The sequence below is a fragment of the Saccopteryx leptura genome, chromosome 2, assembly GCF_036850995.1.
Source record: "Saccopteryx leptura isolate mSacLep1 chromosome 2, mSacLep1_pri_phased_curated, whole genome shotgun sequence".
Lineage (NCBI taxonomy): Eukaryota > Metazoa > Chordata > Mammalia > Chiroptera > Emballonuridae > Saccopteryx > Saccopteryx leptura.
In genome coordinates, this window is record NC_089504.1 from 254,690,989 (window position 1) to 254,718,485 (window position 27,497).

Consider the following 27,497-nt stretch of genomic DNA (forward strand, 5'->3'; position numbering starts at 1 on the left):
GAGGATGCCGCTGGGCCCCTAGGGGAACCGGAGCAAAGCCGGGAGGGGACCGAGGCGGAGGAGGAGAAGGGTTATGAGAAGGACAGGCTTTCTATGTACTCCACTGCACGGGCTCCGCGGCAGAAGGGAGAGCGCCGAAGTGCTCGCGCATGCGCAGACAGCCTTTCGGGCGCGTGGAGCGAGTCGCGCATGTGCAGAGCCAAGACGGAAAAAGAGGAGCGAAGGGGTGACTGGCAGGTTGGGGGTGCTTTAGCGGCTGAGGAGCCGCCACATCCGGAAGGCGCGTGCGCAGAGCCGCCCGAAGAGGTGGGGCTCGTCCGCGGGGGTGGACTCGTGCGCCCCCTGTCGCGCGCCGGGGGACAGGAAAGCGCGGGAGGGGCGAGTTGGAGGGGGCGGTGTGGAGGGCGGGCGGGGGGAGGGGAGCCCGAGCGAGGGAGGGCTTATCGACCCGGCGATTTTGGTTAAAATATTCAAAATGGCGGACGGAGGAGCAGCGAGTCAAGATGAGAGTTCAGCCGCGGCGGCAGCAGCAGCAGGTAATCATTACGGCATTTTACATATTCATATTCATACTCCAGCCCGGCTCCCGCGGCCCCCCCCGCGACTTAGCATAATTTATTAGTACTCAGGATTATTATAATTAACGGCGGGGAGCTGGGGGGCCGGGGAGCGCTGAGCCCCCGCCGGGAGCCGAGCGGAGGGGGAGAGAGGCTCGCAGCGGCCGAGCGGAGGGGGACCCAGGGCAGCGGGGGCTGCGGCCCGTCCTCCGCCTCCGCCCGGCCGGAGCCCGAGCCCGAGCGGGTCCGAGGCCGCGGAGGACAATGAAGACGCTTTACATATTCATAGCGGCGGGCGGGCGGCCCGGGCGGGCGCGGGGGGGGGGGCGTGGAGGACGGGCGGCGGCGGCACAATGCCGGGAGGCGGCGGGCCCTGAGCACGCGTGCCCCCGGGGGCGGCGGGGGGTGCCCGGCCGGGGTCACGGCCCCGGCACCTCCCCGCGCCCGCTTGTGCCCCCACCGGGGGCAGCCCGACCCGAGCAGGCCCCGCGCTCGAGGGGCGGCGGGTGGGCGCCCTCCGGGGCGGGGGGGACCCGACCCTCGGACGTCCCCCTCGGAGGGCATGTGCTCGGGCCGTCGGTCGGCAGCCCCGGGGGAGCGGGGTGGTGTGGCCCCCGCGTCTCTCCCTGACCGCAAGGCCAGGCCGGGGTCGGGCCCCGCGCCCCCCGGCCCCCGGAGCGCCCGCAGGTCTCCAGAACGTGGCGTGAGAACGGCCGGCCTCGGGACCCCCGGCCTGACAAGTTGCTAACATCCCGGTGTCCCTCCTGCTAGGTGTAGGGAGAGATGGGGATCCCCGCCGGGTTCGTGGCCGCGTCTCCTCGCCGGGGGCCGGGTCCTCCTTGCTCGCTGCTGCTGCGCGAATCCTCTCTCATTTGAATAATGTCTAATTCGGGGAGGTTTATATTATTGAAATGGCCGCCTGGCTTTCCCCGCCTCTCATGTTTAGTAATTCAGACCTTTAATAACAGCCACTCACAGCCCAACGCCGTGTTTATATTTTACATTCGCCCCATGTGCTTTTGTGGTTCGATATGATTCTTTTTTTTTTCTCCTTGGCAATCCACAGGGCTCTGAGATCAAACCCAGGCTGTGCCGGGAAGAGAAGGGGGGGGCGAGGCCTGGTTCCTCCTGCGGTTGCCTAGGCCTCTTGTTCTCGGTCGCCTGATTTATTTACTAATAACCAAAATGACTCCCCCCCTTCCCCCAATCCACAGGCACCCCCTCCTCTGCGGGCACAGCTGACCCTCCTGGGGCCTCCCCAGCGTTACAACAGCTCCAGAACTGAGCATCAACTCTGCCCTGTTTTGTTTTCTCTTAGAAAGACTTTCTTCCAGTTTGCAGTAATATTGGGCCTAAGGGGTGGGGGGTGGGAGGGAGAAAAAGCTGTCCTATTTTCAGAGGCCCAATGAAGCCTGTTTAGGTTTCACTTTGATTTGGTGATAGATACCTCCTGCCCTTTGCCTCTTACCCCCCCCCCCCCCCAATTAAACACTTGCAGGCTTTTTGAAAGTAGGTCTGCAGGATTTCTAGAACCAATCGTTTTTTTCCCCCCTTTCCTTTTTCAGGAGTTGTGGAATAGCTTAGTATTTTATAAATCCCAAGGGACAGCACTTGCAGAACTTCCCAGGGCTGTGCTCCCTTTTCAGCCTTTTTGTTGGAATTTAAAATGGGCTGATACTAATTTTGTGCTGTCAGTGTAACACACTTGCTTGTTTTGTTGCACTCCTGAAACGCTGAAATGGGGTTCTGTTTTCTTTGAGAGTTTGTGTCATGGTTAAATGAGTGAAAATGGAGGCATAAACATAGGCATTGTGTCCACCCTGATCTCGGAACTTACTCTCCTCCCAGCATATCCGCCCCTCTTCTTTAAGTTGTCAGAATTGATTTTATGTTCTATGGAGATTTAGACAGTTGGGTCGGTGAAAGGCAGATTAACTTTGGCTATGTAGAAGAAACAATGATTTTGAATTTTTGGTCTTGCTCTTGGTGAAAGTTTTCTTTCCTTTTTATTTTGTTTAGTTGGAGTGTGTCTTTAAAATCATCGTGTTATTTCTCCTGTGGTTTTTACCGAACCTAGTTGAAGAAAGTATCAGAAGTGTTGCTTAACACTGATGTGTTAAAACCTGTGAAATTATGTAAAGGCACAGATTTGGTGAGACATTGGTCTTCAATTTAATTTGTATCAAAATTTTAGATTTCATGGGCTAAAGGCAAGCCGGTTTCAAATAATCAGTTCTTACCATTTTTCTTCTTTAACCTCCAGGAGGCAGGCCCCAAACGCAGCAGGAAAAATAAAAGTCTGTAGCTTTCTCGGGGATGTTCAGGTGAATGACTGCTGCAGAGACCTGATGCTTGAGGTCAGGTGGACAGAAAGCAGGGATATGATTTCACGCCTTAAATAGCATATGTTTTAGCACCCAATTCCCAAGATGTTGTCAAACTGATGATGTCATTGGACAGAGGACAGGGTGTAGTTAATTTGATTTATTGTCCTGAGGTGAAGTGGAGCAGGGAAACCTTCTCATAGGGAAACCATTTATCTCGGGACAATTTCCTTTATAGCTGCAATTTAACCACCACCGAGATTGTAGGCATTTTATCTGAGAGGAGAAAATGTACATTGCGTTTTACAAAAAGAAAATTTCGCTGGTACACTTTCTGTAATACGGAAAGGATTATTAACGGCCCTTTTATATTCTGATGGCTTTCCATACTATTGTAGAAATTAATTTCCTCAAACTCTCAAGTGGAGACTATAGGCCTTACGTAAGTATCATCCTTGAAATGATCCCATATGCGTGCTCATTTTAAATGGGTTCTTCGTTATACCCCAAAATCCAGTAAGAAGCTGTTTCTTGACTTGATCAGGGCACAGTCCAGGCTTGAAGGAAAGACCATGTGTATCCCTATTTCCATGAAGAAAGTGAAGTTGAAGAACATGAGGGCTATTACTCTTTTAGGTTGAAATTAAAGTGTTTAAAATAAGGTGGAATACAGGAAAGTCTGCTCTTTGCCAGCAGCTTTTAAAATTATAATTCAGAATTATTTTGGGGTTTGTCTTAAATTAGTTTGGACAAATTTTATTTTGATTGATTAGTGATTTTTTAAAATTGTCTCATTGTGAGGTAGTGATTTTGCTTATGATTTTGGACAGCTGCATGGGTTTTTCCATTAGACATTTTTTTATCCAGCTAGTTTATCTTAGTGATGATTCAAATAACCTGGGAATGTGGTAGCATTGCTACGCTTTATTCCTAACTCCAACTTGTCGGCCAAGCTCACTAGATAGAGTGTTTCAGTTTACTTTTGAACCTCCATCGGCTATAACCTGCCTGTCTTCTTTTGTGTTTGTCAGGTGGCTTCCCACAAGTTTTCACAAAACCCATGGTCACTTTCCTTCTTAACTTGTCTACTATTAATTATATAGTGTGTTTGAATTTAGGTCCTGAAAATTCATGTCACAGTTGGCCCAAATGTTTTCACATTTAAAAAAGGACCACTCTGCTTCTAAGCCATTACTACTGTACAGGTAGTTTTTAACATCTTCCCCAAACCCATTTCTGATTCCTTACATTTTATCTTTGTCAGAAACTCCAGTAGTCAAGGGAAATACACACAGCTACTGCCATTCAGGTTTAAATGGTGTGGTGTTCTGCCGCCTTTTTAATTTACTCTTCTCTGCCTCGATAGGCAGTATAAAGCAGCAGCAGTGACATGTTTCATTGCTGTCTAGGTTGAAGTCATTGTTACTCTGTTACTCACTTAGTCAGTGGATTCTGAAATAAGTTGAGAGCTCAGAATGTTAAATTAAATGGCTCTTATCAAGCCATTTAAGATGTTTAGAAAGGAGCCTTTCTTAAGCAGGTGGTTCTAAAATGAAAGAACAGGACGTTTAAATGTTATTTTTCATAAGTGTTTTTAATTCAAAATGAAGTAGTTGAAGTTTCTTGAATCTGTATTACTCAATCTTGAATTTAGTTATGTTTTTAAAATTGGTCACTCACTTTCATGAATATCTGTTTCCTTTGTACCAGGATGACTATACTATTATGTATTGATGATCACCATATTGTTACTGTTGTTTTTGTTTTGTGTTTAATATTGAACACCCAGAGCCCCAGTCTTCACATACAAGTCTTCTTTTGGGTGCTATTACAATTAATTTTATTTTAAAATCCTGGTGTGTGACTGTCATTAATTTGCTTTTATACAACAGTATTGGTTCAGTTACACGGGTTTTGTAATTCTTGAGGACTACAAAGCCAAATTTTAAGCAGGGATGTGTTTTCCTAATGGAAACGATTGCCTTTAGAACTATTCAAATAATTACTGTTTATAGAAGAGAACAAGTCACAGACAAAACATGCCCCTTTTTGGTCACCCCTATTCTTGTTACTCTTGCCTCCTTTAATGTAAAGTGCCTGAGCAAATATGCTTATTATTTCCTCCAGGGAAATCTAATCTTCACTGGTAGCATGTGAGTTGGATTGTTCTAGATCTGCCTTTCTTGAGTTTCTGTATCCCTCCTGGAAGAAGTCTTTCCTTCTTTTTCTTTTTTTAAAGAAGTTCTTTGAGCCAGATTTTCCTTTATTCTTATTGTTTTGTTTTGCTTAAATGAGATAAATATCTCCTGGAGTGGAATCAAGGTTGAAAGAGATAATAATTACAGTTCAAAGAGAATAGCAGTTTTCTTCTCCATCTTGTTTTGCTAGATGTTTTTGTACATTATTGACAATTTGTGAATAAGGAGAACTGGATAACTTCATAGATTTATATTCTTAGGAACAGGTTGGTTTTATTTGGTGCTGACATCTTTCTGCCCGTGTTCTGAGCTGGCAGCGATAAACACCGTTACCAGCCCCTTCGGCAGTAACAGTCACGGGAGCAGAAATCACAAGCGGGCCAGGGCCTGGCTCACCGGCCCACTTACAGGCGTGGAAAGTTGGGGCATGAGAATTGTCTTGAGCTTCAGAACCAGTGATTGTAGAAGCTCTTTGTATATCATGTGCGTGGTTTATAGAGTTCTGTGTGTTTTTATTTGAGGCTGTTAATTTATTGAGTATTGATAGGTATCTTGTTTGTACTCAGTGACTGATGCAGCTTCTTTCTTTTTCCTTTTTCATTTATTTTTTTCCAGTGATACAAACATGTAAGTTTTCAGTGTTGCCTTGATTTTGCTGACAGGGCTGAGTAGGAAAGAGCAAAAGAAGAATCAGCAAGCCTCTCGATTTATCAGATTGTTTTTTAAGTAGTGTCCAGGAACCTGGGTATTCATCCAGAAAAGGGTACACAATGTTGAGTTTTTAAAAAAGACACTGTGAAAAGCACACAACTGCGTTCAACGTTGAGTGTTGGCGGCAGTGGCCTTACCCAGCCTGTGGTATGGAAAGTCATTGCAAGTGCAGTTTAATCTGTCTTGTGATTGACTTCATTGTTCTCTGCGTCATTTTATTGGTTTTTACGTTGGAACCACAGCAATAATGTATAAGTAAAATGAGTAAAATAATAAAAATTATAGTTGGTCTTCTTTTTTTTTTTTTTTTCATTTTTCCGAAGCTGGAAACGGGGAGGCAGTCAGACTCCCGCATGCGCCCTACCGGGATCCACCCGGCATGCCCACCAGGGGGCGATGCTCTGCCCCTCTGGGGCGTCACTCTGTTGCATCCAGAGCCATTCTAGCACCTGAGGCAGAGGCCACAGAGCCATCCTCAGTGCCCGGGCCATCTTTGCTCCAATGGAGCCTTGGCTGCGAGAGGGGAAGAGAGAGACAGAGAGGAAGGAGATGGGGAGGGGTGGAGAAGCAGATGGGCGCTTCTCCTGTGTGCCCCGGCCAAGAATCGAACCCTGGACTCCTGCACGCCAGGCCGACGCTCTACCGCTGAGCCAACCGGCCAGGGCAGTCTTATTTTCATTTTGCTAGTGGGTGTTCTCTTTGCAATAAAAGATCAGCATTATGTTGTATATGTTCACTCAGTTGTGTTTGGCATGGGGTTACCTTAAGTAATGGCGTTGTAGTTTACAGAGTGAATATATACCTTTTTAGAGAAAGTGACTTAGCTACTTTCTTGTTTTAGTATTTTAATGTTGTGCTTGATTTAAAAAAATGCCCTTTTTTGCTGACTCATACTGCAGCAAGCAAGTACATTAAAAAATAGCTATTTAAACAATTCTTTGCTTACAAAAAGTATCTGTTATGTATCTGGTCCAGTGCTGGTTATCTTTGGGGATAACCAGGGAATATGACTCTACTGTGGAAGAGTTATGTTTTACTAGCAGAGAAAATTAAAATACAATGTATGTAATTACATATTTAAATATGTAACAGATAGTAATGATCAGAGTAGAGATCAGGGTGTGTCCACATTTGTAGGAACTCATACATTCTTGAATTTTATAGCTGGAAGGTCCTTTAGAAGCCCTGGTCCTAAAGCCACCATCAGTGGTTCAGTGACTTGCTCACAGTCTCCTAACAGTTGAGTAATGGGTGAAAACACAAGACTTCTGACTTTCCAGTCTCCTCCTCTCTGGTCCCTCCCCCTACCACGTTGCTGTTAGGCAGACTTTTCATAGAAGGTGAGATTTTTAAACGGAGATTGAAAGGGCAAGAAACCATTAGAGGGATGAGACAGATGAGCCATGTTCTAGGTTGTGCTGTGAAGGTAAAGGGGGAGGCATATGTTCTGTGTGCAGGGAGGCTGGTGGAGGTCTGGGAAGTAAGGAATCTTGTGAAAGAAGTCGTGTTAGGAGTCACATGGTGTGCAAAATGGTTTGAAAAAGGAAGGGAGAAATGGGATCCGTGGAAACCAGTATATAAAAATTGAGGTATGGTGTTTGTTAATTGCTTTAAATGCTGTTGGAGATGCAAACATAATAAGATAATTACCTGACCTCAGGGGGCTTTTGATCTGATAGGATGTAATGATATAGGTAACCCCGATGAAGATGCTGGGATTCTGTTTATTTACATCCTGGAATGAGAACCAGTGGGTGGACTTCTTGCCTGGTCTGACAGTAGGAACTGTTTTACTTCTGACTAGTGGTTTTGTTTTCAGTCCTCTGGACCCTGAATTGTCTACTTAGTTTTCTTTCCAAATCAAACTTTAGTGTTTAGGACAAATTATTAACCTGAAAGATGATACAGGCCATTGTGGTATGCATGTTCTTAGCCTTATTCCTGGTTCCATTTTGTTTTCGTGTTTCTTTTATTGCTTCCACCTTAAACTTGTGATTTTTTGTTTTATGTGGGCTACTTTATATCCTTTCTGGAGCAAGGCAGGTATAAAATAAAATAAAATTACCATCACTGTGGCATTATGATAATGTCTGTGTTTTTATAGTAGCTTAAAATTTATAGCTACACTTTGATTTTTATTACCTCAATTGGTCCTTTCAGGCAAGTATTATTATACCCATTTTATAGTTGAGTAAAACAGAGTGCAGATTAAATGACTTTCCCAGGGTTATGTGCTTAACAAGCACTGAGTGTGTTTTGGGAATAGCCAAAACTTGCAGGTTCGTGATGACAGACTGTGGCCAGGCAGGGAGGGGTTGACTGCCATGTTGCTGGGGTAGGACTCTGGCTTTCACTTGCTGGGCAGTAGGGATCCGTTGAAGTTTGCTGTTCTTGAGCTGTGATCAAATCCCTTAATTTAAAGTCTTTAGCAGCTAATTAGAGTCAAAGGGTAAGCAAGGTTTTGAGCTTAGATGATGAAGAGCAGTACCATGAACAGAAGTAGGGAAGTTGGAAGATGCAACCGTTTGGGGACTGGGCAGTGAATTCAGTGTTAGACATGTCGTTTCAGACATGCTTGGTGGGTCCTTTTAGAGTATACATTCACTGCGAAAATAGAAAACTTTTCCTTTTTTTTTTTGCATTTTTCTGAAGCTGGAAACAGGGAGAGACAGTCAGACAGACTCCCGCATGCGCCCGACCGGGATCCACCCGGCACGCCCACCAGGGGCGACGCTCTGTCCACCAGGGGGCGATGCTCTGCCCATCCTGGGTGTCGCCATGTTGCGACCCTCCTGGGCGTCGCCATGTTGCGACCAGAGCCACTCTAGCGCCTGGGGCAGAGGCCACAGAGCCATCCCCAGCGCCCTGGCCATCTTTGCTCCAATGGAGCCTTGGCTGCGGGAGGGGAAGAGAGAGACAGAGAGGAAGGCGCGGCGGAGGGGTGGAGAAGCAAATGGGCGCTTCTCCTATGTGCCCTGGCCGGGAATCGAACCCGGGTCCTCCGCACGAAACTTTTACTGAATTTAATGTGTGCTAAACATAGAGGACTGAGACATGCTCATGCCATTGTGTGGACTGAGCATTCAGCCTGGACACTCAGTTCTAGACCTCTGTTTTGGCCTTGGCACTGACTTCTGTGGTTGTTTCTTCCAGTAATAAGACCGTGATAACACTAGCGCTGCAGGGACACTGTGGGAGTAGCGTGTAGACAGTAGAGGTACTGTCACGTTCTGTGGTGGCTTTTCCTACATGAGCACCAGAGCTGGAGCGGCAGTGTCATTGTTTGTGCTGCTGCAGAGACGCTTGGGCCCCAGAGTGACTGGGGCACGGGGCTACAGGGTGCACGTTCAGGGGCAGCCAACACCTTGACACCTTGGGAGAAGGAGCTGTCTCCTAGCACTCTCCCCCTCCTGAAGTTCTATTGTGGTGACATGAACATCCTTGATTCCGCTGTTCTGCTGCCTGCCCCTCACCTGCCTGTGCATTCTTATTCTTACCTTTTACTGTTGATACTTTCTGGAGATCAGGACCGAACAGTCCCACCCAGGAAGGCCCCTTGCAGGCACATCGCAAGCACTGTGTTTGTTTGTTTTCTTTTTTAAAATCAGGTTTTAAAAATTTTAAACTGTCCCTAAAGCTTAGTAGAAAAGCTGACCTGGGATGGTGGCTGTGTTTTATTCTGTGTTTGCTTGGGCTCCTCTCCCTCCCCTCTAGCTCCTTCCTAGTTTAAGACACAGGACCTGCGTGGAAACCCTATGTCCAAGCCAGGCTGCTGGTGTGCAGGGCACTCTGGGAGAACCCTCGCCAACACCTTCACATGGCTCCTCCCTAGAATGTCCTGGTGGGGGGCTTGGTAGGGTGAAAAAGGCACAAGACGCTGTGGACCTGGCCCCCATGCTTCTGTTTAGCTTTGTGATTTGGGGACAGGTTACTTCCCTACTGATTTTCTTTTTCCTTTGTAAATAAGTGTTCAAACTTTTAAAAGCCATCAGAATTCTTTTTAAACAAACTTGAAGCCACAGTTTACTGTATACAAGGTGAGCAGTACAGCCCTTGTGATAGAAATGGGTGGAGGGCAGGGAAGTCATCCTCCCCTACTTTGCAAGGGCCCTTGAGGCACTTTCCCAGGTGAAAATTTACTCTTGTTTATCATAAGGGATCTATCTATCCATCCACTATTCTACCTCCGCAAATAGCTCATCCCTCAAGCCTGTGATCCTGTCCTACTTTCTCTAAATTTAGTGACATCAGCACTTCATTATGCACTGCCCCCCCCCCCCCCAATTAGTTTATATAAGTAAATCTTGTCTCCTCCTGTGAGCTTGAGAGCAGACACACACTGCTAGGGACAGAGGAGACATTTAGCAAATGATGTTTGAGTTATTACATTAGGGGTTCTCGTTCTTTGCGGTGATGAGAATCACCCATGGAACTTTTCAGCATCCGAAGACTCCAGCCGCCCCTCTTGAGTTTCTACGACAGTGGAGGCCACCCATAGTTTAAAAAGCTTTGCAAGTCATTCAGTAGCATTGAATGAGAACTTGCTGTGTTTCAGGGTGATGGCTTAGAATCTCTTGAATGGTTCTCAGTACACAAAAAAGGCGGTATAGTGAAGGGAAACAGACCAGGAATCCTGGGTCCTTACTCTGTTTACCTTTCCATGCTGAACAAATCACTTACCTTTCCTGGCTCAGAGGATTCTCATTGATAGGTTGTGGATTGTTTTCATCCAATTTTTCCCTTTCCTTTTTAAGTTGTGGAATTCTTCAAAAACATCTCTTGGGTGAAGACCAGTAAACAACAAATACTTTGAGTAGGTTGGCTTTCATCTGATACCATTTTAGCAGACATTAAGAATATAAAGCATGATAAGGCTTGATCCTATCTTAGCAACAGAGACAACTCTCTGGAAAGGTGGTATTTAGATTTTAAACTTGAAACATGTTATTAGAATATGAGTGAACAAGGACAGACAGTAAGCTTTATCAGGAACCACAGTCGTTCTCAGTGTGAACATGAACTAGGTTGTAATTAACCATTGGACTGGTCCTTCTGCACTCACAAGAGGGTTTGGGAAGGGCTCCCTGAAGAAGTGGTGTTCACAGAGACATAAAGGACAGCTGTGCGTTAACCTCCCCTTCTCCCCAAGGCCAAGAGTAGGAAGTGGGGCCAGAAGTGTTCTAGGCAAGAGGAACGTATACACAGAAGTGTATTCTTGAAACTAGTGAAAACAGCACTTTCAAGGAACAGAAGTTTGGCTTGGCTGGTCCAGGAAGAGTTGGATTTAGCTGAAGATAATTTTGAAGACCTGTCCTTTTCAGTGGCCAAACACAAAGGCAAAATTTGGAAGAGATTCCACACCTTCCAACCAATGTATTCCCTTCTAGTGACAGCACTATTAAACCATAGTTACTGAGTCTTTGTGTCGGTCACTCTACAGCTTTCTCACATTAATCTTCACAGTGAACCATGGGGTGTATATAGTTGTCACCCTCACCTGTCAGGTGATAAAACTGCCGTAGAAAGAGGCTGCATACACACCTAGGTCACTGACCTATTTTGGTCATGGAAGTGGGCCATCAAGAGTGTTGTCACTCTTAACCACTAACTTCTGCTTCAAGTCAGTTGAATGACCCAATATTTAGCAACAGTTATTTCTGAGTTTGTCCTTAGTGCTCCTGCATGGTTCCCAGGTCCAGGTCATGTGGTCTAGTCAGTCAGGCACTCCTTGCTGTCTGTGGATTGGAGAGATGGTTACATACTTACAGATCTAACACTAACCTAGCTTCCAGCCTTCTCCACATGTTGACCATCAAAATATTTTGAAGCTGTTTGTATGTACATTACTGATCCTGGTATCTAAATCCTAAACCTTTTGATTTCTCTTAAGAATTATATTTTAAACTGAAGCTATTAGCATAGTTAACATCTAGAACATTTTCATTTGGAGCATCATTTATATTTTTTGTGACTAATTGTCTAGAGAAGAAATTAGGCCTTACTGTGGTCCATGTTATTTGGCTTAACATGTATTTAAAATATTTTAATGTTTCTCAAATGAGTTGTGACAAGATTGAGATACAGGTAACTACTATGGTTTTGTTTCCCACTCCCCTTCCTCCAGTTAAGCTGTAGCCAGGGAGTGTTGCTTTCAACAAGAAAATTTGGCATTTATTTATTTATTTATTTATTTATTTTTAGAGGGGGGTAGATAGGAAGATGAAATGAGAAACATCAACTCATACTTGCAGCACCTTAGTTCATTGATTGCTTTCTCATATGTACCTTGACGGGGGGCGGGCCTACAGCAGGCCGAGGGACCCCTTGCTCAAGACAGTGACCTTGGGCTTCAAGCCAGCAACCATGGGATCGTGTCTATGATCCTGTGCTCAAGCTGGTAGCCCTTGCTTAAACCCAATGAGTCTGTGCTCAAGCTAGTGACCTTGGGGTTTCAGCATCCCAGGCCAACGCTCTATCCCCTGCACCGCTGCCTGGTCAGGCAATTGGTCATTTTTGATGAGAAGTCCATCATTGCATGGTGCTGATGCTCCCTGTCCTAACACGCTATTTAATCATGCCCTGAATCACCTTTAGTTATGTCTGTGCCTGAAATGTTCTTTCCACTACCTTGCTGAGCACTCCCTCACCCCCAGTCTTCCTCAGCGGTCAGCAAGAATGCTGTCTTGGTGGACTGTAATATCTGTACACTCGTCTGCCAGTCACTGTTAGAAGAAACTAGTAAAAAGTCTGATGTGGTGGGAGATGTGGTAAACTTCACTCTCTGGCCTGAGAAGATGAATGAACCATTTGAATATTGCTGGAAGAAATGGTACGATTTGAGGGAGTTAGACTAGTGTCCGAGCCCTGCCAGCCCCTGCTGCTGGAAGCACGTATTCACCGGCACTCACTGCTGTGAGGAGCAGTGTGCAGCCAGCGCAATTCCGAGCCCTCCTGCGTGCGCTCCTGTATATGTGCATACATACGCCCTGCTGCACAGTGCACACACTCACGTTGCACTCCTTCTGGATGTGCATATCATTTAGAAGAGGAATCCCAGTGTGCAGTCTGTTATATAACCTGCACCCCCCACTTGTGTTTTTTGCATGGCTTCTTATTTAAGATTTACCCAGTTAAATAAACAGTCCTTTATATTTGCTAGGTATAATCTCTGGGTAATTTCAAAGCTGCCTTTTTTTTTTTTTTTTTTTTTTTTGTATTTTTCTGAAGTGAGAAGCAGGGAGGCAGGCAGACAGACTCCCACATGCGCCCAACCGGGATCCACCCAGCATGCCCACCAGGGGGCGATGCTCTGCCCATCTGGGGCATTGCTCCATTGCAACTGGAGCCATTCTAGCTCCTGAGGTGGAGGCCATGGAGCCATCCTCAGCACCCTGGCCTACTTTGCTCCCATGGAGCCTTGGCTGTGGGAGGAGAAGAGAGAGATAGAGAGGAAGGAGAGGGGGAAGGGTGGAGAAGCTAATGGGCGCTTTTCCTTTGTGCTCTGATTGGGAATTGAACCTGGGACTTCCACACACTGGGCTGACGCTCTACTGCTGAGCCAACTGGCCAGGGCCTCAAAGCTGACTTTTTAAAAGATCTCTGAATTTCAGTTGAATGACTTCAACTGGCAGATGATAAATTAATTTTGGAATTATTACTCAGGGTGGCCATAGCTGATCACTGGTGAATCTTAAGTTTATCAGAGAGGCCCAGTGAAGTCAGCAGAGGGCAGTTTTCTCCTCATCTTGTCGTAGGAAACTTGAATATATTGACATTGATAGATAAAATGGCTACTCAGCTGCCATACCAAGAACAATGTAGGCCCAGAGGAGGAAGAAGGGCTCGAAACAACATTCTCTCCCACTGTAAGGTTATTGTTAATTTGTTTTCTATTCTTTCTAAAGGGCTTTCTGGCCTTTCCTTTGAAATGCAGCGAGATGTCTTCACATCAGGAACCGGAAGGTGTCCTTGGCAGCAGACATTTAGTAGGAACTGACCTTAAGGTTAAGAAAGGAGACAACCAGGCCTGACCTGTGGTGGCACAGAGGATTAAGTGTCGACCTGGAATGCTGAGGTCACTGGTTCAAAACCCTGGGCTTGCCCTGTCTAGGCACATGTGGAAGTTGATGCTTCCTGCTCCTCCCCCTTTATCCCTCTCTTTCTTCTTTCTCTCTTTTCTCTAAAAATGAATTAATTAAAAAATTAAATTTAAAAAAAAAAAGGAGACAACCAGTTTAAAGGTGCTAAATCACAAATCTTAAGTCTTGACTTTGTATCCTAAGATACAAAGTATTTTAGGCCCATTGGATCAGTGGTGGAGTGTTGGCCCAGTGTATGTATATCCCGGGTTCGATTTCTGGTCAGGGCACACAGGAGATGTGACCATCTGTCACTTCCTCTGTCACTTCTCCCCCACTTCCCACCCCCTGCAGCCATGGCCCTATTGGAGTAAGTTGTCCCTAGGTGCTGAGGATGACTACATGGCCTCTGCCTCAGGTGCTAAGAAGAGCTTGGTTACTGAACAATGGAGCAACTCCCCCTCGTGGGCTTGCCGGGTGGATTCTTTTTTTTTTTTTTTTTTTTTTTTTCATTTTTCTGAAGCTGGAAACAGGGAGAGACAGACAGACTCCCGCATGCGCCCGACCGGGATCCACCCGGCACGCCCACCAGGGGCGACGCTCTGCCCACCAGGGGGCGATGCTCTGCCCATCCTGGGCGTCGCCATGTTGCGACCAGAGCCACTCTAGCGCCTGAGGCAGAGGCCACAGAGCCATCCCCAGCGCCCGGGCCATCTTTGCTCCAATGGAGCCTTGGCTGCGGGAGGGGAAGAGAGAGACAGAGAGGAAAGCGCAGCGGAGGGGTGGAGAAGCAAATGGGCGCTTCTCCTGTGTGCCCTGGCCGGGAATCGAACCCGGGTCCTCCGCACGCTAGGCCGACGCTCTACCGCTGAGCCAACCGGCCAGGGCCCCGGGTGGATTCTGATTGGAGCACATACAGTGCCTCCCCTCCTCACTGAATTAAAGAAAAGGAAACAGGAAGTCTATGAAAGAAGTTTCACAGATAATTCCCAGAGGTGCCAGGTCCCAGCTGTTGCTGGGAGATACCTGACCCTGGCTGGCTTGAATATTTACTAAGGAGACTAGATAGGACCATGCTGATTAGGCCTGTGCTACATCAGAAGAATTTGCAGAGATGTTTTCTGCAGCTAAACCCCTCACCTCCTACTCATCAAGTCAGTGACCAAGGCCATAACCCGGGATATGCCAGTTTGCCCTGAGCCCCCATAGCTAACACTCCCTCCTGCAGCTCAGGCTGACACCTTTTGCTGGTTTCAGCCCGCTTGCACCCAGGTGTTTTAAAATAAATTTTCCTATTTGAATACACTAGCCTTGTGTTTTCGGTTTGGCCCGTGGTTTCTGCCTTTCAGACATGTCTGCAGATTTCAGTTCTTCAAGAACTAACCTAATCTGTCTGTTTTATAAAGAGTCTTTCCCAAGTATCCTTCCACACCTTACCTCACCCTTTTATAATGATTGCACAGGGTTTTATTGTATTGGTGGGCCAACCTAATCACTTGTTTCCTTTTGATGCGTGTTAGGTTTTCCCCCCATAGTTATAAGTATCCATCTACATTTGAAAAATTTATATATGTAATCAGATTGCCCTTGAGAGAGGTACTAATCTATATTTTTATCTATAGTATAGAGTTTATCTGATCTTTACTAGTATCAGTTTCCCCACAGTCTCTTAAATTTTTGCTATGTTGATAGATGAAAAATATCTCTTTGCTTTCATTTTCATATTTTCACTATAAGTTGGGTATCTTATTAATTTCTTTTTTGTATATTTTTCCAATGTAATGTGATTTCTTTCTCTTGTACTAAATTGCGGCCCTTTCAGAATACTGTGCTTTTCCTGAAAATTATATAACTTATAAATACAAGGTGGGGTAAAAATAGGTTTATAGTTGTTTGTATGGAATATAATACAATAATGAATAATGTAAGGATTAACTGTTTTACCTACTCACAACTGTAAAACTACTTTGCCACACTCTGTATTCTCTTTCTGTGAGTATCCCCACCCCATAACTCCATATGATGAATTCCTGTAACTCTTTCAAGAAGCAATTTAGGGATGAGAATAGGGCCTGGGTCACCCCCTGGGAATTCTTAAACATTTCTCACAGGCTGTCCATGTCCCGCAGACATGCAGAGTCAGAGTCAGGTGCCTTTCCTGTTTCTATAGATCTCTGCAGGCATCCTTAGCACTCCTAATTATTGGCTAACCTGTCTCTTTTTCAGAATAGCCTCAGGACTTTTCGGTCAGGGACCACATTGTAGTCTTAGCATTTAACACATGCTTGCTATGCATTTGCTGTTCAACAAGTATTTATGGAATGATGTTATGATTCTCGGATTTTCTTCTAGGAGCAGAGTACACTGGTGTCCTTAAGAGAGCCTGGGGCTGTTATAAAATGAAAAAGGTGATGGCCCATGTTATTGAAAATGACATTATAAATTCTGTATTCTCTTTCATAATGTATTGGTATTTGTTTTATATACCAAATATTTTAAATGATTCAACTTGGAGTAAAATCGACTTTCCAGGGAGATAGAACATGTTTTTTCATGGCTCCAGGTCCTCGACCCGAGACTATGGCATGTTTGTCTCAGTCAGAAATGGAAGAGCACAGCAGACGGAGTCAGAAATGGAAGAGCACAAGAGCCAGACAGACCGTGGTTGGAGTCCTGGCCTTGCCACTGAGTAACTGTGGGCTTCTTATTTAGTTTCTTTGTAGTAGTTTACAGAATAATTTATTTCGTTTTGTAAGGTTATTCATAGCAAGTATTTGTTGAATGCCTACAGTTTGCAAGGCCCTGCTGTGCTGAGTTCTGAGTGGATGATTGGAGCAGGCCCAGTGCTTATCGTTACGTCGTGGCACACATGTCAGGGTTCTCTCCTGGGGACTGTACACACTGGCCCTCCTTCCCCCTGATCTGTACCTCATTTCCCGTCCACTTAGAGACATCAACCACAGCCAGACCTTGCTTGCCTGGAACCAGTTAGTGTGCAGACCAGCCACAGCTTAAAAGAAGGGTGCTGTTTTACAGGAATAAAAAGTGATCAGTGAAAATATTTCTATATTCTGAATGATCTCATTGAGCCTGCTTGGTAACCATAGATGCTACCTGTACTTCAGGTGCTTTACTTGTAGCTGTGAGTTAGCTGCTCATTCACTAGAGAGGAGATGTCACCACAGAGTCTGGGTCGGGAAAGGTGGATTGAGGCACTGTGATCCTGGAGAGTGGGACCAAGCCTCCCCTGGCACCAAAAGGGTTTTGTTTTGTTTTGTTTTGTTTTTAGCAGAGTGCACTTTTTATACTGCCTGCTCTTAAGACATTTTAATATTTTAATCCCGGATGTGGAGGGGAGAGGTCAAGTGGGATAGGGAGGCGGAGCATGTGGGCCTGGAACCGACAGGACCCAACCAGAATCGTCTTGGTGCTGCGTGGACCTGGGGTCCAGCTTCCCCGTGAGTGCAGGGTTCCCTGGGGCTTGGGGATCAAGACATTGAAGGAAGCCGACAATAAAGGGGGGGGGGGTTGTGATTTACCTTCTGAGTGGAGATGGCTCAGCAGTGTTAGGAGTGAACCAGGGTTGACATACAGCAGTGACAGCATTGGAAGTCCTTGGTGGCGTGTAAAGATGGCAGCAACTTTGAAGACGAGAGGCTGTCTAGCAAGAACACGACCTGACCATGCTGGTTGTGGAGTTGGAGACCACCAGGACCGTCCGGGCCGTCCGGAAAGCGAGGAGGGCCCTCAGCTCAACATCGCGGTGCGTAGGGTCTCCCCTGGATTTGGTAGGAAGAGCTCAGACAGGAAACGGGTAATAACAGCCTGTTGGTTTTTCTAGGTAGTATTCTTTTGGCCACTTTTATAAAGGAATTTTTATGTTTTAGCAGCTGTGACTGTTACTTTTATAACTTTGAGTGGAATAATAACTATTTCTAAATATTGTATATGACTTAAACCATATAATAAGTTTAAATTTACACACAGTCATTTTCTATTTGCTATCATTTGTCTAATTTCTATAAATAAAAAATTATTACTTGGGGAATTCTCTGATCTTTTCTCTGTTCTTCTTCTCTTCCTAATTTCCCTTTCTTCTTTCCCCAGTTAATTGAGATTTGAGTGGTGATTTTTATATTTTAAATCCATACATTATATTCCTGAAATCTGTTTTCTTCTTTGACTTTTCAGTGTGACTTTTTTCGGACTCCTTAAATTAAAAAAAAAAAAAAATCCTTAAGATTCATGAATACAAACTTTATTTATTCATTTATTTCGTCCCAAAGTTAAGGTGGTCTAGGGACTCATAAACTATAGCAAGAAATGCAAAATAAATACGTAAAATAACATAAAAGCTTAAGATAGCTATCTAACCTGTTTCCAGGGGGGCGCAGATCTTTCTCTAAGCTTTCATAGTAGGTGGTACAAAAGAGAGACCTAGTTAGTGTATGTATGTCATGACATGACACTTGAAAGCAGAAAACTTTTAACAAAAGCACAATTTCTGACTCTAAGATCAGAAGGAACTTTCCCCTCAGATGCCTGATAAGCAGCAGGTCCTTGTGTTACGGAGTGAACAGTGGCCTGCTCCCAGTAGTCCTACTGTGGACACACCCACCAGCGTCATGGTACCTCTCCTGGGCCAGCACGTGCTGGGCACCTTCCCTAATGGCCCCAACAGGATGGGGAGGTGAGCATCATTCAGGCTGCCTTAAAGGGGGAAGAGATTTTGGAAACATTTGAGGGATGGAGATACTGCATATCCTTTAGGAACTCTTCTATAAATACTTTTCCTCAACTGTTTGTGGATTATATGCTTCATGAGGACAAGAAGTGTATCTGTTCTGTCCACACTAGTACACGGTTGCTGGCATAGTGTAGGCTATTAAGAAGTGTTTTTCAGAGTCAAGTTTGGAGTGCACTGGGTTTGAAATTATGTTTCTTGGTTGTTGTCACTGAAGGTAGACAGAGGAGATGGTCTTGTCCAGGGAGATCGGTCACTGACTCAGGCGGCACCTGAAAAGTTCCACTACCGTGGTAGCTCAGGGAAGGCCTGGTGCTGGGAAACTTGATTTTGTTGCCATACCTGCTGGTAATTGAGTTCAAGAGAGCTGCCTTTTGCTGTCCAAGTACAGTACAGGCAGAAATGGGAAACAGTGCCTGCTTGTGTTAGCTTGTACACTTGTTATAGGAAGTGCAGTTGCAAAGTGGGATTTGGCAGAACCAGCCCGGCTGTAGAAGAAGCCAGGCCACGATTAGTATATGTGCTGCCGAAGCGAGCATGCCAGGCCACGATTAGAGTTGTTGCTTCGGACTCCTCCATGGTCATACCTTCATGCCCCTAGGGTGTGTTAGCCCCGAGCAGTGCTGCGCACATTTGAACATTTCCTCCTCTGGACTTCCCTTTCCTGTTCTTAGCCCAGGCCCACGGTCCTCTGAGAACATTGTGCTGCTGACAGAAGGAGAACAGGAGTGTACACCGTCTACTTGAGCAGTGTTTTAAGTAAGGGGAAAGGTAGAAATGCAGCCTTTGGCCTGTTTGTGGCTCTCAGTCCTGCCCCCCCCCCCCCCATGTCTGCTGTGCTGTTAGGCAACGTTCGTTCCCAGTGAGTGTTAATGTGATGCTCGTCTTGTATCGTTTTTACGGCTTTGCCAGAGTGGAAGAACACACTGAAAAGTGCTGTCCATAGGCAACAACTCAGGTGGTAATCCTAGCGCATACCCAGGTGTATGTGCACATAGGAAACTGCTCGGGCAGCCTCCTGGTTACATTCTGGCATTGTAGTTGGGTACGATACCCCCACCCCACCCTTCCCTGTTACTGTCATTCTAGCAGGTGCAGGGAAAGCTAGGAGCAGAACACAGAGCCCCTTGAACAACAGAGCACTTTGAAAAGAGATCACTAATGCAGACGTGAAAGTTTCCTGTCAGTGTTAAACACAGTGTAGGAGCCTGGAATGTTTTAGATTGTGTTCGGTGGAGGGATCAGGTGGTATTAGAAAGGTGGCTGTTCATTTGGAATAAAAGATTTGTGTTGGGTTCATACCTTATACAATATACAAAAGTGGATTCCAGTGCGATTCAAGATTTGCATGTTTAAAAAACTCAAAGAAGTACTTGGACAAAATTAGGAATAATTTTTATTTAGTTTTAGGGGTGGAAAGAAAGGCTTTTGACACAGTACACATCTCAGATGCCAGAAAAGAAAAAGATGGGTAGATTTAGCTATTGTATGTGAAATATTTAAGGTTCTGCCTTCCAAAGCTGCTACAAATATGACTGTTATATAATACATGGGAGAAAATAGCAGTAGCCTATGTGAATGGTAGAGTTAAATTTATTCTTAACATATTAAGTACTTTTAAACATCAATAATAAATGACAAACACCACAATAGAGAGATAGCGTGTGAAGAGGCAGTTCACTCTGGACAGGAATGTAAACACATGAACCCTGCTGAGAGCCTCAGCTGTAAAGATAGAACCCTCTTCCAGTCAGAAACATTCAAAAACCCAGAAGGATGAAAAAATTGGGAAGTGCGCATTTGGTGGGGCAGTGGGAAGTTTGCACATTAAGCCAGAGAATAGAGTTGGGATGAATACTGGCCATGATTCAGAGGTAATTTAGGAGTGTTTTTATATGGTTGTAATTTTATTGCTTTAAAGGAGGAAAATATATTTGAAATCATGAGATAGTTAAGACAAGGGATTCCTGACAATATGCAGGACAGCAGATAAATGATTTTGAGTTTATGCCTTGCCTAAGCCTGTGTAGTAATTACTGATTTGTTCCAAAGTGTCTCCCAGATAATTGAAGGTCACCTGTTGTTTTAAGTCCCTCTTTCTTGGGTTCCTATGCAAACACCTATTGTGAATGCTGCCGGCGTCCTGCTGAAGGGCCTTTCTCGCAGTGTGGGAAGCCCTTCCCTAATGTTCAGCATTAAGTTAATGGGACTCCCTGTTCTGATTCAGAACTCAGCTTCTGGGACTTTTGTGGGAGGGGTCCTTACTTTGTAGTGAACTTGTCACAGGAGTCGCAGCTGGCCAGCCCTCCCTCCTTGACTCCTGCCTTAGCAGACCCACCTTGGCTGCGATAACTGTTTGCCTTCTTACCTGCACGCATGGTTCCTCATGGTCTACAGGACCTTTCTTCTAGTGCCAGGCCATGTAACTAGGAATTTTGTTTAAAAAGGAGAAACCAGAAGTCTCCTTGCTCCCGGTGGTGCTGGGCTGTAAACACGGGGAGGGTAGCAGAGTTACCTGTGCAGATGAAGCAGCGCTGTCTCAGGAGTTCGGAAGCAGAATTTGCTGTGGGTAGATGACTTGACAACAAGGTTTATTGCTTGAACTGGGAATTAACTGACAACCTGAGTTGGCGGTTGCACATAGGTTGGAATGGTTCTGGGTGCTCTGTAGTAACAAGTCCCGGGCCAGGTGTTTGTCTGTTTCACAGGAATCGCCTCATGTCATCCTCACATTGGCACTATGATATTGGCATCATGCTCTGTTTTATAGATATGGAAATGGAGGCGCAGGGAAGTTACATAATTTCCCAAAGTTAATATAATTAGTGTAATTTAAGGGTATTGATTGCAGTTTTCCGCTAACTTTAGTTGACGTCCATATTTGTTTGGTTAAGGAGGATAGTCAGAAATTTTTTATTGTCAATTGCTTTTTTCAAGGTTTTAGAAACAAAGTGATCTGTTGGGTGGTGAAATACTTTGAGAGGTAGTTATGTGTTGAGTGCTGCTTGTTCCGTTGTGCTTTTATAATACACTGCGGGTATTAATTGTGGGCAAGCTTGGGAGCCTCAGTTTTAGTGCATCTTGTTTGCCGGGTTGAGGAGTCAGTTCTGAGTTGCTGAGCCCGTCTAGGGACTCAGTAAATGCCGTGAATGGCACATTCAGCTCCATGAGCAGGGATAGGAGACAGCAGGACTCGAACCCAGTGTCTTCCTCTGTAAAACACAGCCGTGGGTTAGTGATGGAAAGGTCTGTCTGTCATCAGAGTTCTTTAAGGTTGCCTCGGGTGGGGTGTGGAGAAAACGAATGACTACACCCGTGATAAGCGATGACTTGAGGTAAAATGTTGGAAGTAATATACATTTTTTTAGTGTCTTTTCTGCCATCCTTTATCTTTTCCTATTTCCTTTTTTCTTTTCATATAGAATCCATTCAAATAAGGATAGGTTATTCATTTTACTACATTATTTATTTAGATATTTTATATTATAAAATAAGATGATCAGATCTTGATTATAGGTACTTGTGTCATATTTTCTTTAGCTTTGATGCCTGTAGTTTAGAGAGGCCTGGGAGAAAAGAGTAGGAATATTTTCTTACAAAGCAAAAATAATAATAAAAAGCAAAACTTTTTTTGGAGGGTCTTTGTATGTTACCCTGTAGGAAACTCGAGAATGCACCTTTAGAAGTGGAAGAATTTTGGGTAATAAAAGTAGTTGTTAAAATGTTTCAGATAAATTCCAGTGTGGCTAAACTGTCGCTGTTTTACAGATGAGGAGACAGAGACACAGAAAGATGAAATAACTCATCTAGGAGATAACATGACTAGGAAGTGGGAAACCTGAGGTTCAAACCCAGGCAGTCCGATTTTAGGGTCTGGGCTATGCAGGAAGTCAAACTTGAGGTTGTACTGGAGATAAACCCTTTTAAATGAACTTTTATTACTGAAGGAAATGTATTTTCAGCAAATGTGAGACGTTCTTCCTGCCGGCGCGGGTGTGCTGGGTATCCTTCCTCTCCTGGCCCCCGGACCACCTACTTACTAGTCCTCAGCCCCAGCACATCCCCTTCTCCTTTGTCTCTGCTTCCTCTGCAGACCAGCCTTTTTCTTCCTCTTACCTCCAAGCATCTTTAGACGTAATGTCAACTCCTAAACTCCCTGCCTCTGCTGCATACCTATAGTTCCTGTAGGCCATTGAAATCCAGATTCTAAGGAGTTGTTGGGACACTTGCTGGTCACGGAGGACCAGCCTGTAGCTGTGCCTTCCAGTCTACTGCCCCAGCAGTGCTGGGTGGTGGGGCAGGTGGGGCAGGTGTCAGAGGGAACCCCCAGCTCTGGGTGCTTTGTTGGGATGTATAGCAGAAGAGCAAGGAAGCAAGGGACTGGGAAGTATCGACCAGAAAGTCACTAGTGGACCCTGTGGTCTCAGTGGAGTTGAAAAGGAAGGGAGAGCAGTAACAGCTTGATGGTCTGGGGGGGGGGATGGAGGGACAGAAGGCGGGGATGAGTTGGGGGTAGGTCTCTAATGGGAGTCTAGACAAGAGATCTGGGAGGAGGGCGGTTGCAGAGAGTTTCAAGTATTAGAGGAGGACTGCTTCTGGGTGGTGCTGGGGTTCAAGCTCTGGCCATGGGTGGAGTGGCTGCAGGGACAGTTGTTGGAGCTGAGATGCTGTCCCCCCCCCCCCCCCAGGACGGCTGTGGGTGGTGGAGAACTGTGATAGGCCAGGAAAGAATGGAACAACATTTGCAAGGTGCTCTTCATTATTATCTTTGCCCCTTGCTTGCTGTCTGATGGTGGAAACTCATTTTAAGGGGTTGTAGTTACCTGTGGTAACTGACATTTTATTCATTTGCATAGAATAATGCAAAGGCTTAAGTGGAAAGGAGCATTATTTGTATGATCAGATTCTTGTGTGTGCCATCTTTTTGGTGTATTTCCAAGCGTAACTGTGCATGCTAGCAGTATTTTGACCTTATCTGTCATTCTGGGCAATCTATTCTGGCATTGTCCCCAGAAAACAAAGAAGAGAAAAGGATCTGAGGTGAAGAACAAGTGGATGGACAGTCATCTTTAGTTCAGGGGTTTGCATTATTCTGATAGTTTGGGGGAGTGTCCACCATGGGTTAGGTAGAAAGAAAGCAGTTGTCATGGCTTGGGAAACATCGCTTTCTTGTTGTTCTTGTTTGTTTTAATTGTGTATCAGTAGAATGTTGTAGGTACTTCTCAGAATTTAAATTATGGTGTTTAACTTTTGGTAAGAATAGAAAAGGATGCTTACGAGTATTTTTTCCTTGAGGACGTCACCACAAGAACATCAGGGAGGAAGTGTAAAATTATGTTTCACAGAGTTAGTTTCTTGTTAGCATCCCCCCAAGAGGCTCTGCCTTGGGCTGGAATTGGGTGTATCCAAGTGACACAGTGTGGAGGACAGTGGTCTTCTGTGGACTGTGGCGTGGGGACCATCAGCGTGTCTGGACTGTTTTCAGTCAACAGAGTGGGTCAGACTGACACTGAGAAATGGTTTCCAGGAATCCCCTAAGCGGAGGAAGTCCAAAGGCCCGGAGTGTGGTACACACTTTCAGTCTCTGGTGTCTTGGCGCATTATTTTAAAAATATATTTTATTAACACTGTTCTATATTGTGAATTATTTCTTCAATTTTTGTTACCTTTCCTAATTAGGTTCAGTTTAGGTAGATTAAAAATGAAAACATATACACAGATTCCAGTTCATTTTTCTAGGGTTATAAAAGCAAATTCACATGCTGTATTAGTAAGTTAGGAGAGTGCATGCTCCTCAAGACATCACTAAATAAAAACAGTTTGAGATAATAGTAGTGAGGTTGTGTGTGTGTGCGTGCACGCATGTGCATGTGTGTGAGGTATAAGAAAACACCATGATCAGATGATGAGGTTTTCAGCTTTAAGACTAATCTTGGATTTATTTGTATTTTAGTAAATTCAGCCCAATATTTACCAGTATTTTGCTGAGTGTGGAGAGAAATAGAACTTGGGGGATAGTTTCATTATATTAGTGGGACATTTTTGGTTTGATTTTCTTTTATGTCTCTTTGTATTGGGTACTAGGAAAATACGTTTTCTCATTAAAAGGTCATATTTCTTGGAAATTATCCTAGTTTGACAGTCTAAGCTTGTTGGTCTGATGAGGGGTATGCTTCCTGCTTGACATAGTAGGTTTTGCAAAGTGGGTGAGACCATCAGATCGTTTGTCATCACTGAGTGTATGGTGTTGCAGGCTTCACAGTGCATAATGTAAAATAATTAAACTAAACTGTGCTCTGTTATTAAGAATGAAGAGAAATCAGATATGGTATAAGAATATTTTTCCTGTTTCTATTATTTAAATCAAATGTACTTCTTCTCTAAGGGTTGGTTGTTTCCCTCATTTTTTTATATATGCTTTCTTATAGTTTACCTTGTAACAGGGTCCCTTTAGAAGCTTCTTACAAATGCAGGCTGTCCTATTTGCTGTGGGGTTGTCGGACCAGACTCTGTGGAGAGTATATTTATAACCGGCAGTCCGGTTTCATATGTTCTGTTTTTGCAAATGAGGACAAGCACAGATGTTTTTCTTTCTCGAGTATGCCTACCAAACAGCAGTCCCACTACCCCCTTCCGGAGGGCTGTTTGAGGGCCTGAAGTGTGCTTTTCCAGAGTCCTGTCCAGAGTTGCTGCTCCAGTTACCATGCAGAAACCCCAGCAAGAATCCCTGACCCGAACTTGTGAGGGGGTCGGACATCCCCAGAGGTGTGGTCAGTGTTAACTTTCTCTGCGGTGAGGAGGAGCCAGCACCATAATAAACTCCACTGTGGATAATTTAATAGCACAAACCAGATTGTGTCTATATTCTGTATAATTGCGTAGTTAAGTTACAGCTTTTATTAGGTCTGTTTTTTTACTTTTTTGGAAACTTCAAAGCAAATACCGTTCATAGCTGAGCAGAAATGCAAAATGAGCCCGAGTATTTCTTTTTTTTTTTTGTATTTTTCTGAAGCTGTAAATGGGGAGACAGTCAGACAGACTCCCGCATGCGCCCGACCGGGATCCACCCGGCACGCCAACCAGGGGCGACGCTCTGCCCACCAGGGGGCGATGCTCTGCCCCTCCGGGGCGTTGCTCTGCCGCGACCAGAGCCACTCTAGTGCCTGGGGCAGAGGCCAAGGAGCCATCCCCAGTGCCCGGGTCATCTTTGCTCCAATGGAGCCTTGGCTGTGGGAGGGGAACAGAGAGGAAGGGGGGGGTGGAGAAGCAAATGGGCGCTTCTCCTATGTGCCCTGGCTGGGAATCGAACCCGGGTCCCCCGCACCCCAGGCTGACGCTCTACTGCTGAGCCAACTGGCCAGGGCCGAGCCCTAGTATTTCTAGCCAATAGAAAAGCTTAAAAAAGTCTTTTAAAATGTAACTCACCTTGATAGTTTCTTGCTCATACAAGAGTCCAGTTAACACGGATGACTGTCTATAGCTTTCAACCTGTGTGATGGCACTGTGCCTCTAGCATGGCATTTCTCATGATTCTGTGCCCAAGGCCGTGCTGGCTAGCCTTTTACCAGGAGCTTTGGGGAGTGACTGATTTATGTGTATACTTAGTTCACATTTATATAATATAATTGGGCCTCTGGGTTTTTAAGAAGTGGCCTGGCTTCATTGCAGTGCATATTTAAAAAGAGATGGCTCAGAGCATGTCAGGATGGATTTGCTCATGAAATACTTCTAAAACTTAAACATCTGACTATTAAGGGACAAATTCACTTAGGAGGCTAAAGGAGTTTCACTTCAAAGAACAGCCCATAGTACTTACTTTTAGTTATTTAAATTATTGTTTTTATCTCTTAGCAGCCCAAGAGTTGATCCTTGAGCAGGGGTCGGGAACCTTTTTGGCTGAGAGAGCCATGAACGCCACATATTTTAAAATGTAATTCTGTGAGAGCCATACAACGACCCGTGTACATTACGCATTATCCAATAAAAATTTGGTGTTGTCCCGGAGAACAGCTGTGATTGGCTCCAGCCACCCACAGCCATGAACGTGAGTGGTAGGAAATGGATTGTAATACATGAGAATGTTTTATATTTTTAATGTTGTTATTTTCTTTATTAAAAATTTGTCTGCGAGCCAGATACAGCCATCAAAAGAGACACATCTGGCTTGCGAGCCATAGGTTCCCAAGCCCTGTCCTTGAGGGTCAGAAACGAAGCATTAGCCTCCAAGTAGTGTAGTGGCTCTCACTCTCCCATATAAGAAGGTGCCATGCTTTTCTGCTAGCGTGTTCTGGACGGTATTTTTCTAGTTAGTTATTTTTTTGAGTACAGCTTGAAACTGTGTTTGGTTAAGGAGTATTTTTTAATTTAAAGAAATAATGTTCCTGTTAGATTTTTTTCTTTTCTTTTTGACTTGGTGCTAGATTTGCTTGTCTCAGAGGAAAAGAATAGAAAAGTTGTCTGGGTGTCTTTGCCGTATTATTTCATTTTTCCTCTTTGCTTTTATGATGCATCTAAAGAAAGGGTACTTTAGGGACATTCAGACTCGAGCTGCATCTGGGCAGTGTGGTCAGTTGGACCTTAGCGGCGTGGAATGGAGTCTTCTCTGCCTCCGTGTGTCCCAGGGCAGAGCATGTCGGACTCCTGCAGAACCAAGTGACTTCTGTTGCTTCAGTGGTGCTTGGATTTTTTCTTTAAAGCCTATGGACACATTATTTAGTTTTTGAAAAAGAGAATTTTTGATTATGCTGCTTCAGACCAGGAAATGCTTTAAGTATTCTTTTACAAATTTTTAGTAAGAATGTTAACCTTAGAGGTTATGGTGGAATACAAGTAACACATTGGGCGGACTCAGTTCTGTTGAACGTAGATCCGAGCACATGACTAAT

The 27,497-nt window shown here is 44.9% G+C and overlaps 1 protein-coding gene across 2 annotated transcripts in view; it reads left to right on the forward strand.

Moving 5' to 3' along the window:
- Positions 1-435: 435 nt before the first annotated feature.
- Positions 436-27,497, forward strand: part of POU2F1 (POU class 2 homeobox 1) — a 124,341-nt gene continuing 97,279 nt past the window's right edge. For both annotated transcript variants that reach the window (XM_066371404.1, XM_066371408.1), the window contains exon 1: positions 436-536. In XM_066371404.1, the coding sequence (XP_066227501.1) occupies positions 476-536 (61 nt within the window). In that variant the 5' untranslated portion in view covers positions 436-475. The remainder of the gene's footprint in view (positions 537-27,497) is intronic.